The 16,411-nt window shown below is 39.6% G+C and overlaps 1 protein-coding gene across 3 annotated transcripts; it reads right to left on the reverse strand.

Moving 5' to 3' along the window:
• Window positions 1-547: 547 nt before the first annotated feature.
• Window positions 548-15,952, reverse strand: LOC135468249 (protocadherin Fat 4-like). Of its 3 annotated transcripts, none has more exons than XM_064746394.1 (15): window positions 15,779-15,952; window positions 13,967-14,125; window positions 12,883-13,182; window positions 11,998-12,300; window positions 11,140-11,442; window positions 10,043-10,257; window positions 9,022-9,115; window positions 8,306-8,496; window positions 7,281-7,473; window positions 6,325-6,819; window positions 5,387-5,546; window positions 4,270-4,449; window positions 3,225-3,560; window positions 2,419-2,638; window positions 548-1,686 (listed from the first exon to the last, which is right to left on the reverse strand). In XM_064746394.1, exons 1-14 carry the CDS (start codon window positions 15,906-15,908, stop codon window positions 2,440-2,442), a joined length of 3,258 nt encoding a protein of 1,085 aa, XP_064602464.1. In that variant the 5' UTR covers window positions 15,909-15,952; the 3' UTR covers window positions 548-1,686; window positions 2,419-2,439. The 3 variants fall into 3 exon arrangements, with proteins under 3 accessions (XP_064602464.1, XP_064602463.1, XP_064602466.1); XM_064746393.1 differs by having other exon boundaries at window positions 8,306-8,508; XM_064746396.1 differs by lacking the exon at window positions 4,270-4,449 and having other exon boundaries at window positions 8,306-8,508.
• Between the last annotated feature and the right edge of the window lie 459 nt (window positions 15,953-16,411).

Consider the following 16,411-nt stretch of genomic DNA (forward strand, 5'->3'; position numbering starts at 1 on the left):
AAAATTGGTTAACTCAGAACACAATAATGTTTTATTTAAGAGTAAAGGTAGTTTACACTGAACATAATAACATTTCACATTTCAAGTATAAGTGGTTTACTCATGTAGAACACAACAATGTCTCACTTACGGCTAAATGATTTTTACACTGAATACAATAACGTTTCATTGACAAGTATGGGTGACTTTACGCCAAGCAAATTAATATTTCACTAGCAAAGAAAGGTGCTTCGTCACTCTTGCAGCTTGTGGGGCTTTAGTCGCAATAAGAAGTTAACCACGCTCTTGTGGCCATTAGCACAGCTTAACGTTCGATGAACGCCATCAATATGTTGTACATATCTGTATGTCACGTGGGAAGGTTTGTCAGTAACTTGTCAATGGACGATAGTTTATGCTGTGCATGTCCGGTCTTTCATCCACTTTCATCTTAGTGAAAATTTTTGACCATGGCGTTAACAAACAATAAAATAAATAAATAAATAAATAAATAAATAAATAAATAAATAAACAAATAAAATAAATGAATAAATAGTTGAAGGCGGTTACATCAAACACATTCCTATTTCACTCATAAGAAGGCAGGCGTATAAGCGAATATAGACGAGAACATAGAAAGTAAAACCAGAGACGCGAATACTGCATGGTCCCGACTTTGACCATCAACCTATATGTCAGGATTTTTATGGCTGCTTTGGATAAGGTACCAGTGCTACTTGGCAATGGAACATTGGCGGCTTTAAGCCTGGAGATCAGTCAGGTAGCTGGTAAATGGCGGAGGTTTCTTCCTGGAGCTCCGGTTTTCTCCAATCATAAAGCCGATCTTCATCATTTGAATGGAAAATTCTTGAATACAATATTAAACACCAACAAATAAATAAATACGATGACAGTATATAATGTTCAAAACGTTTCCGCGATGGTGGAGTGGTTTAGAGTGTCGACGGAAGATCGATGTTCAATTCCGAGTTTGGGTCAGAAGATCCACATCCTAAGACTGAATTGAAATGGCAATCCAGGCATTTACTAGCTTGGAACTTCGTATCTAAGAGATTAAATCACGCAGAGGTAGGCCCTGCGTGAGTTTGTGATGTGTGATGTCCTAATGATTTATTTACTTATTTAAACTACGGCGGCCAACATTATGCTGGGAGGAAACGGGAGGACAGCCGCGAGGACAGCATTATCATTTATCGTCGTTAAAGCCATTGCCATGTGACAAAAATGACTGTGTCAGCGGCTTTCAATTTCAATCAAGCAAACAAATGAATTACGACGTTTTTGGCAAATCAGGAACTGTTCCTGACAAATGAAAGGCTAGCAAAATTGTCATAGCTTCACTATTTAATTTTATATATAAAAAGTACCTCACGAATAAATAACAGAATATTTGCATCAACAGACTGATAATACAAAGTGCAATGTACACGTGTCAGTTGTACTCTTAGCTCATCACATGATGATGTTCATTCAAAACAGTTCACCTGTATCTTGGTAGCAAGACAATGTAAAGAATGTTCACGTCAGTTACTACAAGCTCATGGTTTCATTGTGTTTCTGCAGACCATTTCATTCCTTCTTTGTCGTAGTCGCAGACGAAGGGAAAACATATCAGAGACTTGGTTGTTGTCTGGTATCAGAATTCAAGGCCTGTTTCTCCACCTGGTAATGGTCTACCGGTTACATCTGTAACAAATACGAGATTAGTATTAATAGTAAATACATTCATTCTAAAGTTATTATATGCATTTATACATACTTATTTTTTATATACATTATTTATATTCGCACACATACTCTACGGGAACCGTAGAATGAGGGTGGTGGTGGCAGAGTGGTAAAGTTGCTTGTCTTGCAATTGCTAGGGCGAATAAGTAGTAATTCAAGTAATTCAATTCCAAGAGATTTCCACACCTGATGATGAGGTAAGTCAGTGAACAATTCTCCCCGTTTCTCCTGTTTCGACATCAACAACCAGAAATAACTACATATTGGAATAACACAATTTCCCGTTTTTGCGTTGCACTTTTAGGTTTCGCTTCGTACCGCCCATTTGGGTTTTCCTTTCAACTTTCCGGTTTTTGACCCACGAACTTATATGGGTTTTCCACCTTTGCACTTTCTGGTTGTGCCTTTTGGGCCTCATATTTATAAGGTGGAAAATACGAAAACGAAAGGCCGAATCCGTGTACAATGTGCTGATTGTTCGAAGAGCATGAATAGAAGTTTCAAACTACCAATATACCATTTAGCTCTGTCATCTCTACTTTGATACAGGCCACACCGCAATACCTCTGTTAGCGTATACAAGTACATCATGTGTTTCAAATGACCAATACGCCAGTCAGGAATGCCGTCTCTACTGTCATATATGCCATATCCCAATACGCCTCTTTATACGCATGTACATGTACTTACTTCGGCTGGGTCGAGAAACCTTTAGGTTAACACCACTAGAAGAAAAGGGACGCTCTGCAGGACCTTTGTATTTTTTTCTTCTAACGCTGAAGAGCTCTCAAAAGCGGCTTTCGGTTTCAGTTTCCACCAGTTCTGGTCGTCCTTGTAAGGTGGTAGCTTAGTGTGCTTGATGCCAGTTGTTGTACGAGGGGATACCCGACTCTGACGCCAGTTCTCAAAGCTCAGACAGAAGGAACATACGGCATATTATACATTATTTTTCTAAGTAGAGAAAAACACAAGTATTTGGGGATTGGGAGCTTCTCCAACATGAAAATGTTGGAGAAGCTTGTTTAACGAGTCCTATACAGCCGTTTTCCTCATGGAATTACAACACTCTAGGAATCCATATTAAGGCCCTCACAAGAGGGATGAAATCCATATGAATTTGGAACAGGTCCACTGCAAAGACATTACCACAACTCATCAACATTCGGAGAGCACCTTTCTGTTCAAGCAATGACACTGCGTCATTCGGATGATGCCATGGGACCGTTCAACGAAGCAGTCCTAACTTGGGCCTGGTGTAATGTCTATCATAACACAATAACGAAGATAAACATCAAAATATTAAATGCTAAAACCAGCTCAAATCAAGTTTAGGTAGGGAGTAAAATTTTGAGGGAGCCGCAAAATTCGAAATCTCGCATTCTCGTCCTAATATCGACCGAAACCCCAACGACATCGTTCAAATATCACTTGACGGAAGATTGTAAAAGACAAAATCGTCGAATCCGGCTTACATTAAAATATAGACTATTACTTACATATTGCAGCGACTCACAGCCAGCATTGCCAGGTAGGACAACGCCGCCAGGGCCAGTACTCCCCCGATTGTAGCCAGTATACCCAGTGTCACCCGCCCCCCATCCGTGTCCAGCCACCAGTTTACCTTCTCTATCTCACATTCATGGGCAATGTCCGTGACTGGGAAACTCACAAACGAGCCAGTCATGAATCGCAGGTTAGGTTGGCCATCTTGGCCCGTGTTGGTTGAGTGCAAAATCTCTGTCACTGGTACGAAGAATTTGTCCTCCGAGAGAGAGGTGAGATCCTCTGTCCGATTGCTTCTCAAGAAGTAGACCAAGACTTCACTCGTGCCTCTGAGAACGAGAATTAATAGCGGGGTAAGTGAAATGTGAGCAATCTGATAGAAGGTATTCACGGATTGGATATATGCTGGTTGGTTCGTCATATGCATTTATGTCGTGGACTTTGAATGCTGGAAACAGCACCAGCGGTTTGATAATTCTCTTCTAGATTTTGATATCATATAGTGTCCGCAGATTTTGCTGATTTGCCCCGTAAAATTGTTCTTCTGAAGATTAAACAGATTTACGTCACAAATATGTTCTGAGCTACTGGAAATTTGGTAGGCTTTCTGGCTGAAAATGCCATGCTGCTGGAGATTTCACAGATTTACCTCATGAAAATGCCATGCCGCTGCAGATTTGACAGATTTACCTCATGAAAATGCCTCATGAAAATGCCATGGCGCTGCAGAATTGACAGATTTATCTCATGAAAATGTAATGCTGCTGTAGATTTTACAGATTTTGCTCAAGAAAATGCCATTCTGCAGATTTGACAGATTTACCTCTTGAAAATGTCCTGCTGCAGGGATGATACATTTTCTTGATGAAAATGCCCTTATGAAGATTTGACAAATTTACCTCTTGAAAATGCCCTAGAGCAAATCTGACAGATTTAACAAGCACTTTCACGGTCGTTGTTAGCTTTTGAGCTTTCAAACTTTAGTTATGTTTGTTATATATGACATGTACAAAATAATGGTCTTGGTATTTATCTTACGCCTTCTCTCCAACTCGAACTCTCTCAATTTTGGCAACAAAACCAGAAAACACCTCATCCTTCAATGCTCGAACAAATCTGGACTTGCCAACATCATCAAAGAACGACATTGCTTGGTTGACCTTCATCACCACAAGGGATTCCTTACAGGTGTACGTGTCTACCCGTATATGCACGGCTCTAGAAGGAAAAGTAAACAGTGTTATAAACTGAAGTTAACCTTTATCCCCACCAAGGATTCCTCACAAGTGTATGTATCCACCCGGATATTCACGGCTCTAGAGGGAAAAGTAAACTGTGTTATAAACAGAATGTGACATCCATCATCACCAGGGATTCCTTACTGGTGTATATATCTACCCGAACATTAACGACTCTAGAGGGAAAAGTAAACTGTGTTATAAACAGAGTGTGACATCCATCACCACCAGGGATTCCTTACTGGTGTATATATCTACCCGAACATTCACGACTCTAGAGGGAAAAGTAAACTGTGTTATTTACAGAATGTGACATCCATCACCACCAGGGATTCCTTACTGGTGTATATATCTACCCGAATATTCATGGCTCTAGAAGGAAAGGTAAACTGTGTTATAAACAGAATGTGACATCCATCTCCACCAGGGATTCCTTACTGGTGTATATATCTACCCGAACATTCACGACTCTAGAGGGAAAAGTAAACTGTGTTATAAACAGAATGTGACATCCATCACCACCAGGGATTCCTTACTGGTGTATGTATCTACCCGAACATTCACGACTCTAGAGGGAAAAGTAAACTGTGTTATAAACAGAATGTGACATCCATCACCACCAGGTATTCCTTACCGGTGTATATATCTACCCGAACATTCACAGCTCTAGAAGGAAAAGTAATCAGTGCTGTGAACAGATGGACTCTCCTTGTTTTCTGGTATCAGTGATACGAAATGGTGAATGCAGCAAAGAAATTTATTTATTGTATCAATTATTATCAAAATACATAAATTATTTATGTATCAAATGCCGTCTTGTCATTTAATACAGGTCTACCGTCAGTTCAAGTACAGATGACCATATTGCAAAACTGACGGATATGACGTCAAACTGATGAGTAGAATGTCATACGTACTTGGACGTCTGGGCGGGCGATCCGTTGTCTTCGACCACGGCTTGTAGAAGATACCGTGTCTTCACCGCCAGGCTGGACGCGGTGCGGATTTCTCCAGAATTTGGGTTCAGCTCAAATTCGTCTGATATCCCCAGTAGTTTGTATCGTAAACGCGTATTACCTGGAACAAACGAACGGTCAATATAATGTTAGTTGTATGACAAAGTATGCCTTGGGTTGGTTTTTCTCTGTGTATACACCGTGTACATGGATAACCAGTACCGTGAAACGTCTTGTGATTCGCTATCTTTTCTAGTTTTAGAGAAATCAGTTGAATTGAATCGCGGGTAGTTTTAGAGTGAGTCCACAAGGTTAACAATATTACGACAAGGAAAAGTGAGGGGTCTCGTCAAAACCAATGATTGCATGTTGAAATTAATACATTAAAAACAAACATAAAACTCAAATGAATTTACGGCATATGGATGAATGACCATTGAACACTCTGGTTGAGAACAGATCGATTTTTTAGTACAATGTGACTATCAATGACGTCACAAACGTGTTTTACCTTGAATGTAGAAGTCTAACAGTCTGGATGTATTTAGTGGCAAAAACCTGATGTGCCCTCAGGGTCATAATAATGCGGTTAGCGTGTTCGTGCAGGGCAATGACCCTGACGGCTCTCGCCAGTGCGTTCGCTGTCAGATTCTTTAGGGCTTGACGTCGTCGAATGAGTGAAATATTCTTAACTACGGGGTAAAACACCAATCAAATAAATGAGTAATTAATAAAATCCAAAGGTTTCAAATGCAGTCTACTGTGTTAATACATTTTAAAAAATACTAATATCTTTCGTATACCGTATTTAATGGTCTTTCATCTGAGATATACAGTTTATTTTATGTTACTGTTTTCTTTTGCTTTCGGTGAAAGGATGCAGATTTAAAATATCATACCTTCATCGCTATCTGTGGCCATGAGTCTACCGACAGAGGTCCCCACCTGTGTGTCATAACGGGCTTCGAAGTCATAAATCTTTTTGAGGAATGTCGGTCTGTGATCGTTACTATCCTGTACGTAGACTGTGACCGTGGCCGTGTCAGAGCGGGCTGGGGACCCTTGATCCGATGCCACCACTTTGAATGTCAGCTTCTGGATGGTCTCTCTGTCCAGTTTTGCGCGGACGGACACATCACCGGAAGTGGATACGCGGAAGTAGTAGGCCCCTGGGGAGGTGGAGATTCTGTACGTGAGTTTACCATAGTCACCGACATCCTTGTCGTGAGCCGTCACGCGGACAAGGTATGAGCCAACTGCGGTGTCTTCCACCAGGTTAACCTCGTAGTTTGTCGGCGAAAACTCAGGGGAATTGTCGTTTATATTATGAATGTTGATGTCAAGATGGAGAGGTGGCTTAGAAATTAAACCACGAGAGTCGATGGCTGTTACTTCTGAAAACAAAACAAACAAATAAACGTATGAACTTAAAAATATGAGACATAAACATCAGTGTATAATATTGATCGCAACACAACTGAAACATAAACTTAAGCGTAAAAAAATGCAAGTGTTACTACATTATCCTGTTTATTGGCTGTTGTTTGATCGTCTTGGTTTTTGAGCAAATGTCAACACAAGATGTTGAATGTATATCCCAATCTATATATTTTGCAATTTTAGTCATTTTCAGGAGAAATGAAACGGGTGGCGATTGTCAGGAACCTCAATTATGTAAACTGGAATCAAAAATACAATCAAAACCAATTAAACGCAGTTGCCCGGCGAGGGCAAATCTTCATGCTCTCTAACAATTTATACATAATAAACAATTTTTAATTTTAAACAATTTCAAACAATTTACTCAGCCTTGCCATTTTCGGAAATTTTTTGGTTGATATTTACTTGTGGTTACCTAATAAGACTGTTTTGGGGGAGCCTGTTGTTTCGCTGTCAAAGGTTTTGGTGATCTTCAGTTGACAACCGTTGGTCGTGTCCACAGAAAAGTACTGACTGTGTGTTGTCCTGCCCAGTTGATACAGGAGCACTTTATCCCAGATGTCTGGGTCCAGAGCAGCACAAGACAAGGGTAGAGCGTCACCCACAAGCTGAAACGGACAGTAAAACATCATCAATGACAAAATATTTGAACTTTTATCTGAGTATAGCACTGACACCAGACCAGCCAGTGTTTTGTCTATATCCCCTTATCATGAGCGTCAGGTGAGGGAATACCAAGATGTACCAACTTCCTAGGTAGTGTACACCATTGACACCAGACCAGCCAGTGCTTGGGTTATATCCCAATGCAACACGCGTCAACTGAGAGAATACCAAGATGTACCAACTTTACAGTGTACGCCACTGACCCCAGATCAGCCAGTGCTTGGGCTATATCCCCATGCCACAAGCGTCAAGTGAGAGAATACCACGATGTACCAACTTTACAGTGTATGCCATTAACCCCAGACCAGTCAGTGCTTGGGCTATATCCCCATGCCACAAGCGTCAAGTGGGAGAATACCAAGATGTATCCACTTTATAGTTAATGTACACCACTGACACCAAATGGTCAAGTGAGGGAATACCAAGATGTACCAACTTGATAGTTACTGTACACCACTGACACCAGACAAGGCAGTGCTTGTTACATATCCCTTTACCACAAGCGTCAAGTCAGGGAATATCAAGATGTATCAACTTTATAGTAGATCAAAGTATAAAACCCTTTTAAAAAGTATCGTCAAGAGAAATTTTGGCAGTTGTAAAGCATTGTTATTCAAACACACCATTTTTCGCTATTTTTCAAGAGCTTTGAAAGTAAATCACTCTTCTTTCCCCATTTAAGAACTCAAAAACCAAACTAATATTGTTATGATATAGTTAGCCAAGCATTGTGTATATTGCTTCCCAGTCGTCCCATTACATCCGTAGGCATACCATTTCTTCGGGAATGTTGATGCGTCGATAAGTACTGGAATAAACCGGCGGTTCGTTCACGTTCGTGACGTCCACTGTCATCCTGTACGGATTACTGGTGAGAACGCCGTCGTAGGCTGTCACAGTCAGTGTGTACTGGTCCAGATCCTCATAGTCCAGGCCCGGAACAGGCGACACGCTGACTTCGCCGTCTGGAATTGATTCTGGTCAATTAATTCAAGGCTGTTTCTCGCCATACTCAAGAATTTTTCAAGAAGGCCGTCAGTTTTGTAGGTGAAGGAAAACGGATGAACCGGCGAATAACGCCAACCTTTGTATCTGGCGAACTTTCCCACGTGTGGCGAACAAACTAGCGTAGATTATCGTGGGAAGACAATTAAGTGGCCTTCGACTAGTGTAAGACTGCTCTTTGAAAGCGTCATGCGTGTTTTCATCTGAATGATACATTGCTTCATAATAAGACATATCCATGGGGTTCACAGATTCTGTATTGCTGGTCATGTCATGACGTATTTTGCAACACTTAAAACTCTTCGGGGATATAGATTTGTTAATGCATAATTTATTTAGAGTATAAAGCATGATTTAAGATTATTTTTATGTATCACAACGAGGCATTTCACAATTGCTTTTCAATAAAAGCAATGCAGTATAGTTGCAATAACACGTTCACCGCTCTCATACCACTTACTATATTCCTGTATGAAAGAACTCACTTAGAGGGTTGATGGCAAACTTGTCCTGTCCTTCTGGAGGCTCCACTTTCAAATTAAACGTTATCGTCTGCCGTTCCGGGTCTTTGGCACTCACCTAGAAACAACAACAACAGTGTATATACTATATCTATGGTTTTACTGCCATATGTGAAACCTTTTGCCAATTCTTCACCGCCATCTCTGCCAATAGGATTGCTTGTTCCAATAAGCGGTATTAGACTTTCGCAGAAATTTCGCATGAGTTGCAGAGTCCATCCTAATATTTTATGATGGAAGACACTGAAGACTTCTCATTTAGATCTAGGAAGAGTGTTCGTCCACTGGATTTCGAATAGTGTCAGTAAATAATCGCAAGATAAGTTTCCAAAACCCTCCCGGACTAAAGAACAAGGACCAACAGGCCTATATGCTATATTTAAACCAAAAATGTTATATATATATAAATGAGCCAAAACTATGAATATTCAATATCTTTAATTAGATAAATAGTTTATCAATAACACTGAGAAATCTGTTGAAGGAACGGACATTCGGAGAAGTTTTAGTCGTGATCAAATCAGTCAGATGTATAGAAACTTGTCGACAGGTTTGAATGCAAACTGGATTCACTTGTATGTCATGAAAAAAGATTGCATAGTATTGATATGCTTGGGAGACTTTTAGGACACATCTTGAAGAGCCCATAACTGCATTCACTATTCATTCATATTTATACAATCATCTTTTCGAGAATCGTCAACACGAAATGAAATATACCTTTCTGTTTTCTCGCCACGATATGGCTGAAAAGGTGCCAATGTGGCCTTAAGCCATACCCATTCATTCATTTTCTGTATTGTTTTGCATTTTAACCCTATATAACAAAAGGTACTGGTGGACTGAAAGCTGATCTCATGAAACTTACTTGGTGTTAAGTAGTCCTTAGATACGTGCACTTATATTCCCACAACATACGTTGTCATGGGAGTTAAAAGCTATCTTAGCTAAGTACGTTTCGTGAAACTAGTATCTGTTCTCTTACTTTGTGTATAACTTCTGGCGTCGGAGTATTCTCTTGCACTGTGAAGACCGTCTGGACATCAGTAATGTACGGCTTCTCATTCATATCCACAATTCGCACGTGCAGCTGATGGGGGGTACTAGAGGCCACCCCGTTACTGACCGTTATCTCCAGATCGTATTTGTAATTTTTCTCGTAGTCGAAGCCTGGATTTTCCCGTACCCATACGTAACCCGCTGAAATTGTATAAACAATTCGTCACCCGCAAGCGCGCGATGTAAGGTATGATTAAACTCTTGTAGCAATAAGTGCATTATTATAAATGCTAAAAGGAAACAGGAGAAATACTAGTGAAATAATTAAGTAGATCGATATTTTCAAAGATTTCTCTATCAATAAAGTAGGGCCACTCAAAACTACTCCGGTAACATTAGATGGTTTAAGGTCCGGGGTCTGGTTCCTAACAGTTTATTGTAACTATCATAACAAGATATATGTTGCGGTGGAAGTTACAGGTAATGAAACGACTTCTTTGTGAAACACAACCAAGTAGATCTGGATCTCATTCTTCCTACCAATCATATGATATCAGCGTTGCGATTGGTTAGGCGTTCAGCTAAGCTAACGCGTAGAAAGAGCAAGGTACATGTACGAGGGCAACGAATGTCATATCTTCCCCTCCGTATAACAAGATACTCCTTACAGCGTCGCTCACTACGTTCGTTTTATATCACTGACACCATTAGCGATTTTTTAAAAGAAATCTTACGCAACGCCGAGGTCACTGGGGTCACGGTGATGAGACAGGAAGTATTGTCAAAAAACACAAACCATCCGTCTCAAACCGTTTTCTAATGACACTTTAAACACGCATACGCATTCTCTTTATCTTAAATGTGTACAACCTGATTCTAACCAAACCCTGAAACAATTTTATTGACTGAATGCTGAGTAAATAGATCCGTGCTAGTGGTTAGGCTAATCATAAACAACCCTGCATGTGTCTCACAGGATCCAAAGGTCTCTCTTGACTAGTGTTGCAGTGATGTAAAGCGAACGTAGCGAGTGTTGCATGTGCTGAAAGGAGTATGATGAACCATTGGCCGAACGAAACTCACTGTTAGGATCTATGGTGAATTTCCCGTCAGGTGGGTAAGCCTTCATATGGTAAGAGAGCTTCCCGCCCTGGGTCAGGTCTATAGTCCGGGGAGCGAATATCATGGCGGACTCGGTGCGGTTTTCGAACAGGACCTTTTTGTTGGGAAGATTCCATATTTCTGGAAACCCCATGTAACTCACAACTTTCACGTACAGGATCCCCGTGGTGTTGTGGCCGGCAGAGTCTGTGACCGTTATGTGAACCTCGTACAAGTTCTCCTCGTTAGGGTTCAGTCCCGGGGGGTTGTGTACAATAAGCTCACCTGAAACATCGGTTTATTTATTTATTTTTGGTATATTTAATTGACTGGTGTTTTACGCTGTACTGAAAAATATTTCACTTATGCGACTGTGACCAATGGTGTCGGGAAATCGGGTACAGCCCAGAGGCTTAGGATAACATACACATCTCTTTAGCTTAGTGTTTACTCTTCACATAGTGTTTATGAATAAATCATTGCGAAGTGTTAATTAAGTGCAACAGAAGTGTTTTATTTTTCCATTCACAAGCTAAAAATCTATTCTAATGTGTGGGTCTAGTGTGAATTTACATAAATTTGTTCGCAATCGTATAAGAGAAAAATCCTTAGGAAGGGTGTTTAACACTGTTCGCCGTGATTATGGTGAAAAATTGCGCAACATTATGTCAGAAAGACAACACTATAGGGCTAATAATAAAAAAATACAAAGCCAGGACTAAACTCTTCGTGACCACAATAGACCTTCTTTTATATGTCAGCAGTGCTGCCCAAGTGGCGTAAGCCATAATCCGTCATTCATTCACTGGTATTACATTTACCAATCGCTACGGCACCGACCTGTGTTACGGTTGATGCTGAAGAGGTTTGCGTCAGTTGTATTCGGGTAGGTGACAAATGAGTACGTCAGTTTGTCGTTGTCTTCATCAATGGCATTCACTTTAAAGATACTTCCCGCCGTGTCCTTTGGTACTGTTATTTCATCCCCCATGTTCAGTATTTGCGGAGGCTCGTTGACGTCAGTGATGTTGACGGTAAACGTCGACAGCGTAGACAGCGTTCCGTCAGTAGCGGCAATCGTCAGCGTAAACTGACGTCGCGTTTCAAAATTGAAATTGGGGTCCGCTCGAATCGATAATATACCTGTATTTAGACATAGGAATAGTTAGGGTGCAAGTCAGTTTAATGCATTTGTTGAAGAGTTACATTTTGATCGCAATTTAAGGATAATGTTCGACATGTGAAACGGGCCCATTGTCGAGCATCATTTATTAACATAGTTTCATCTATCTACAACCAAAACTTGCTTCGAGATTTCTTACAGTAGTCCTCCTTCGAAACCAACTGCAGCAGTCCTGCTTTAAGATAGTTACAGTAGTCCTCCTTCGAGACTAGTAATAGTAGTCTTGCTTCAAGACCAATAACTGAAATCCTCGGGTTTCAGTAATCCTGCTTCAAGACTAGTTAAGTATAGTCCTGCATCAAGACTAGTTACATTAATCCTACTTCATGACTATAGTTACACTAGCCCTACTTAAAAAAAGATGCTTCAGTGATAATATATTATCTCATTAGTCTTAATTTATAGAACAGAAAATGCACCCTATTTGAAGGAGTGAACTAAAAAATGTACATACGTGAGGGCAATTAACGAATATTAACAAGGCAGCAGAGAGGACATATATAGGATTTTGACAAAAAGGCCTCAGAAATAATTCAATATACCTCGCGGAGAAACATCAAATGGAGCTCCTAAAGGCGATACCAATGTGTAGGTCACATATTCATGTTCCGGGTCAGTAGCTGTTACATTCCATAGTGCAACTACTTTGTTGTAATCTTCAGGAAGGGAAAATGATGCTGGAAGAGTGACGAAAACTGGTGCTTCGTCGACGTCTTCTATATGAACGTCCAGGGTACTGGTTATTGATTGAATGCTGTCATTCACACTAATCTGTAGCTGATACTGTTTGAGAGACTCAAAATCCAACCCTGGGTTCGCGCGAACAGACACGATGCCCGAGACTGGAAGAGAGCAAAATGGTTTGTAAGATTCATATCTCACATTGTTTCCAGTTCTGGGCAGTCGGTACCTGCAAAGTGAAACGACATGTTATTTTTATTATTGACTACGGGTTCATTGTCTAAGTTTTTGTGCATGAATATATAACAAAAACGTGAACTTATTTGGAGTGTGGGTAAGAACCATTAGAAGAACGCCCAGTGGTTTATGTCCTGGTTGCTAAATAGACAGAGGTATTGTCCTTGTTTTCCATAAAAATATGCTCAAGTTTAAAGTAATTGGGAATATTTATCCAGTATTATTTTTAGGATAAAAATCCTTTTCGAATGTAGAAATGTTTTTGAGTTCTTACAGATAGTTTGTATTCGCACAGGTTATTACAGATAAGACTTTGCTTGGGCTGATCTGACTTTTGTCTGTCTTGATATTGTGCCAGTGAATACGAACCTTAAACAAATGCCGAAAGCTGCACGTCCTGGTGCGCTGACCCAAAACACCACAGCCCAGTTGTTTCAAACTGGTGTAAGACTTCATAACATATTTAACTTTTATCCAAGTCTTCAGCTTTACAATTAGCCTAAGAAAAATTGTGGAACATTATATTAAAAACGAACTAAAACTGCTGCTATCATGCTTTGACTTTTGGCTGCTGAATTTGGCTAAAAATTCAAATATAAAATGATTTAATACCAGTATTAACTAATACACTTTCAATCAACTGGGCCCAGAACGCTAAATGATAGGTCTAATTTTAGGTATTCAAAAAGTTACTGTAACCCTACTCACTTGGATCGATCACAAATGGTGCGCCTTGTGGACCTACAATGTTGTACTGAAGGCGATCTCCATCCGGGTCACTGGCTGTGACCTCATAGAAGGACGTTTGTACCCGGATGTCCTCACGTAGTGGAATCGACACAGCCGGCAGATTGGTGAACACCGGAGCTGATATGGTAAAGATGGTGGATAAGGGATGATATCCATGAACAGAAATTAGAGCTCAACGGACAATTCAGAGCTCATATAAAGAATACAGCAAATTTCAAAGGATATTTGTGAAGCAAAGGAACACCACGGTATGATACTGTACAGATTTGGTGGACATGCAGGGTAATCCTAATGAATACGGATGAGAATTATTAGGATTTGTGAATACAGAGGACCATATAATAAATAGAACTATGAACAATAGATTAGAAAAGTCCGATGACTCCTTTAAAAGGGTCTGTCATTCTTGACGCCGTTAACACCGAGAAATAAAGACATTTATAGTTTCCATTTCATTTATTTCATTTATATTCCACTGATATTTAAGGACAAAGAGGAAATTTCTTTTCTCTTCTAATTCTTCAGTGGATTCCCAACTGTATGTAGTACACCTTTCTACAACTCAAATTTATTAAGACTGTGCCCTCACGTTTTCGGAATGTGCATGGACCTAATAAGTTACGCTTCGTTTTGTCCCATAGGTCTACGTTTTTCTAACTTAAGCTAAAACTGTCATGTCCGTCACTGCGTGGTCTGTAACTGGCGTAGTATTTAGTAAAGAAAATTGTTGATTTCGTGAGGTTGTTTATGCATGAGAAAAAACAAAATGGATGCGACGTGAATCGACGGTAGTTGGTCTTCTGTTATTAGACGGGACATCCCTTGGTTCGGATCGTTAAAGGAGACAAAAACATAAAAATGATGCCTAAAATGATTTCATCAGATGAAAGAGCATGAAAACTTATTTGCAAAAATATGGTCTTTAATATTTTTGTTATTATTTCTTTTATTAGAAAAGGGTATTTGAAAATATTTTTGTATGGTGTGTATTTGGGACCACCTCTTGGAACGTATCGTCTTTGCATAATAATATTCTCAATAAGGAAGTGATGCATACCTAATAAATTTGTTGTTTATACATTTAAGTATGATAATATTTATGAATATATAAAAAATATAAATATGTTTGAAATCCAGGTTGAAGACATTGGTTCTCTGAATAGAACAAATTCTATGGTGCAAATATATTTATTAAACATGTGTTACATCCTCATTTATAACACTATTACGCATAAGCAATATGAGGTGACGCCAAATACAGTAATGCAAAAATTATTTTTTAAGTGTTTTTTTGTCTTTGATGCCCCCCCCCTCAGAATATATATATAAATATATAAATATATATATATATATATATATATATATATATATATATATATATATATATATATATATATATATATATATATATTGAAGACCACATCTACTACTATGTTTTCATCTGAATTATAAATTTTTTATGTTTTCTCCACCTTTAAAGCATTGCCTAACTGCGATTGTATCATACCCTTTACCAATGAGGTCGCGTGTCCCAGTACTGCTCCTGCTGTCTCGGCTGCGACTTTAAAGCAATAGGCTTGTCGTGTATCTGAAGTCAGTGGTTTACTCCAGGCAGCCCGGCAACTCTGGTTTTCTCCATCAATAAACTTGATGATGACAGGTAAAATAATCTTCAGGACGGCTTTAAACATCAGTCAATGAATTAATCAATTCATCAATAAATCACATTCACGGTAAGATGCGTCCATGCACAACCCTATGACAACTTACCGCCAGCAAAACACGGCTGTGTGTACAGCAGGCAAACAACAGCCATCAACCAAATCATACTGTATCGCAGGATGTTTTGTTCATTCTTCATGTTGCCCGAGTTAATTGTCCACATGCTCAAAAGCAACATGGTATTAATCGCGTTCTCCGTTGAATAACCATTAGCTAGCTTGGTTTGGTAGCAAAACGCAGATGTACAACTGAATGAATTGTAAATCACAGCAACCCGTTGTACAGTTGTATCGGTATGGGTTATTCCTTATACTACCAAGTTTCTCACCAGTCCCTCATACGTCAGTTTTAAGATATAACCACTGTATATGTCTCTTAGCTAAATGAAAAGGGGTCTACAAACGACCTTGTCAAAGTGTGCACAATTCGTACTGACAGATGTACAGTTCGTCTTTACACCCGGTTAGAAGCGGTTAGAACAAAATCACTCACCCCCACAGTACATAGTCCTGTTGATGGACAGTAGAAAACATGTCTGTACAACCGGTTTCGCATGCAATAAATTGTCAGTCACTCCCTGAAATAATTTGAACTGCACCAATAAATCTTGTTGATATGAGATCAGTTTTATTGATATAACTGTGGTTGGCTTTCATGTCTAATGGTTAGCATTTGTATACG

This window comes from Liolophura sinensis, chromosome 6 (genome assembly GCF_032854445.1).
Source record: "Liolophura sinensis isolate JHLJ2023 chromosome 6, CUHK_Ljap_v2, whole genome shotgun sequence".
NCBI lineage: Eukaryota > Metazoa > Mollusca > Polyplacophora > Chitonida > Chitonidae > Liolophura > Liolophura sinensis.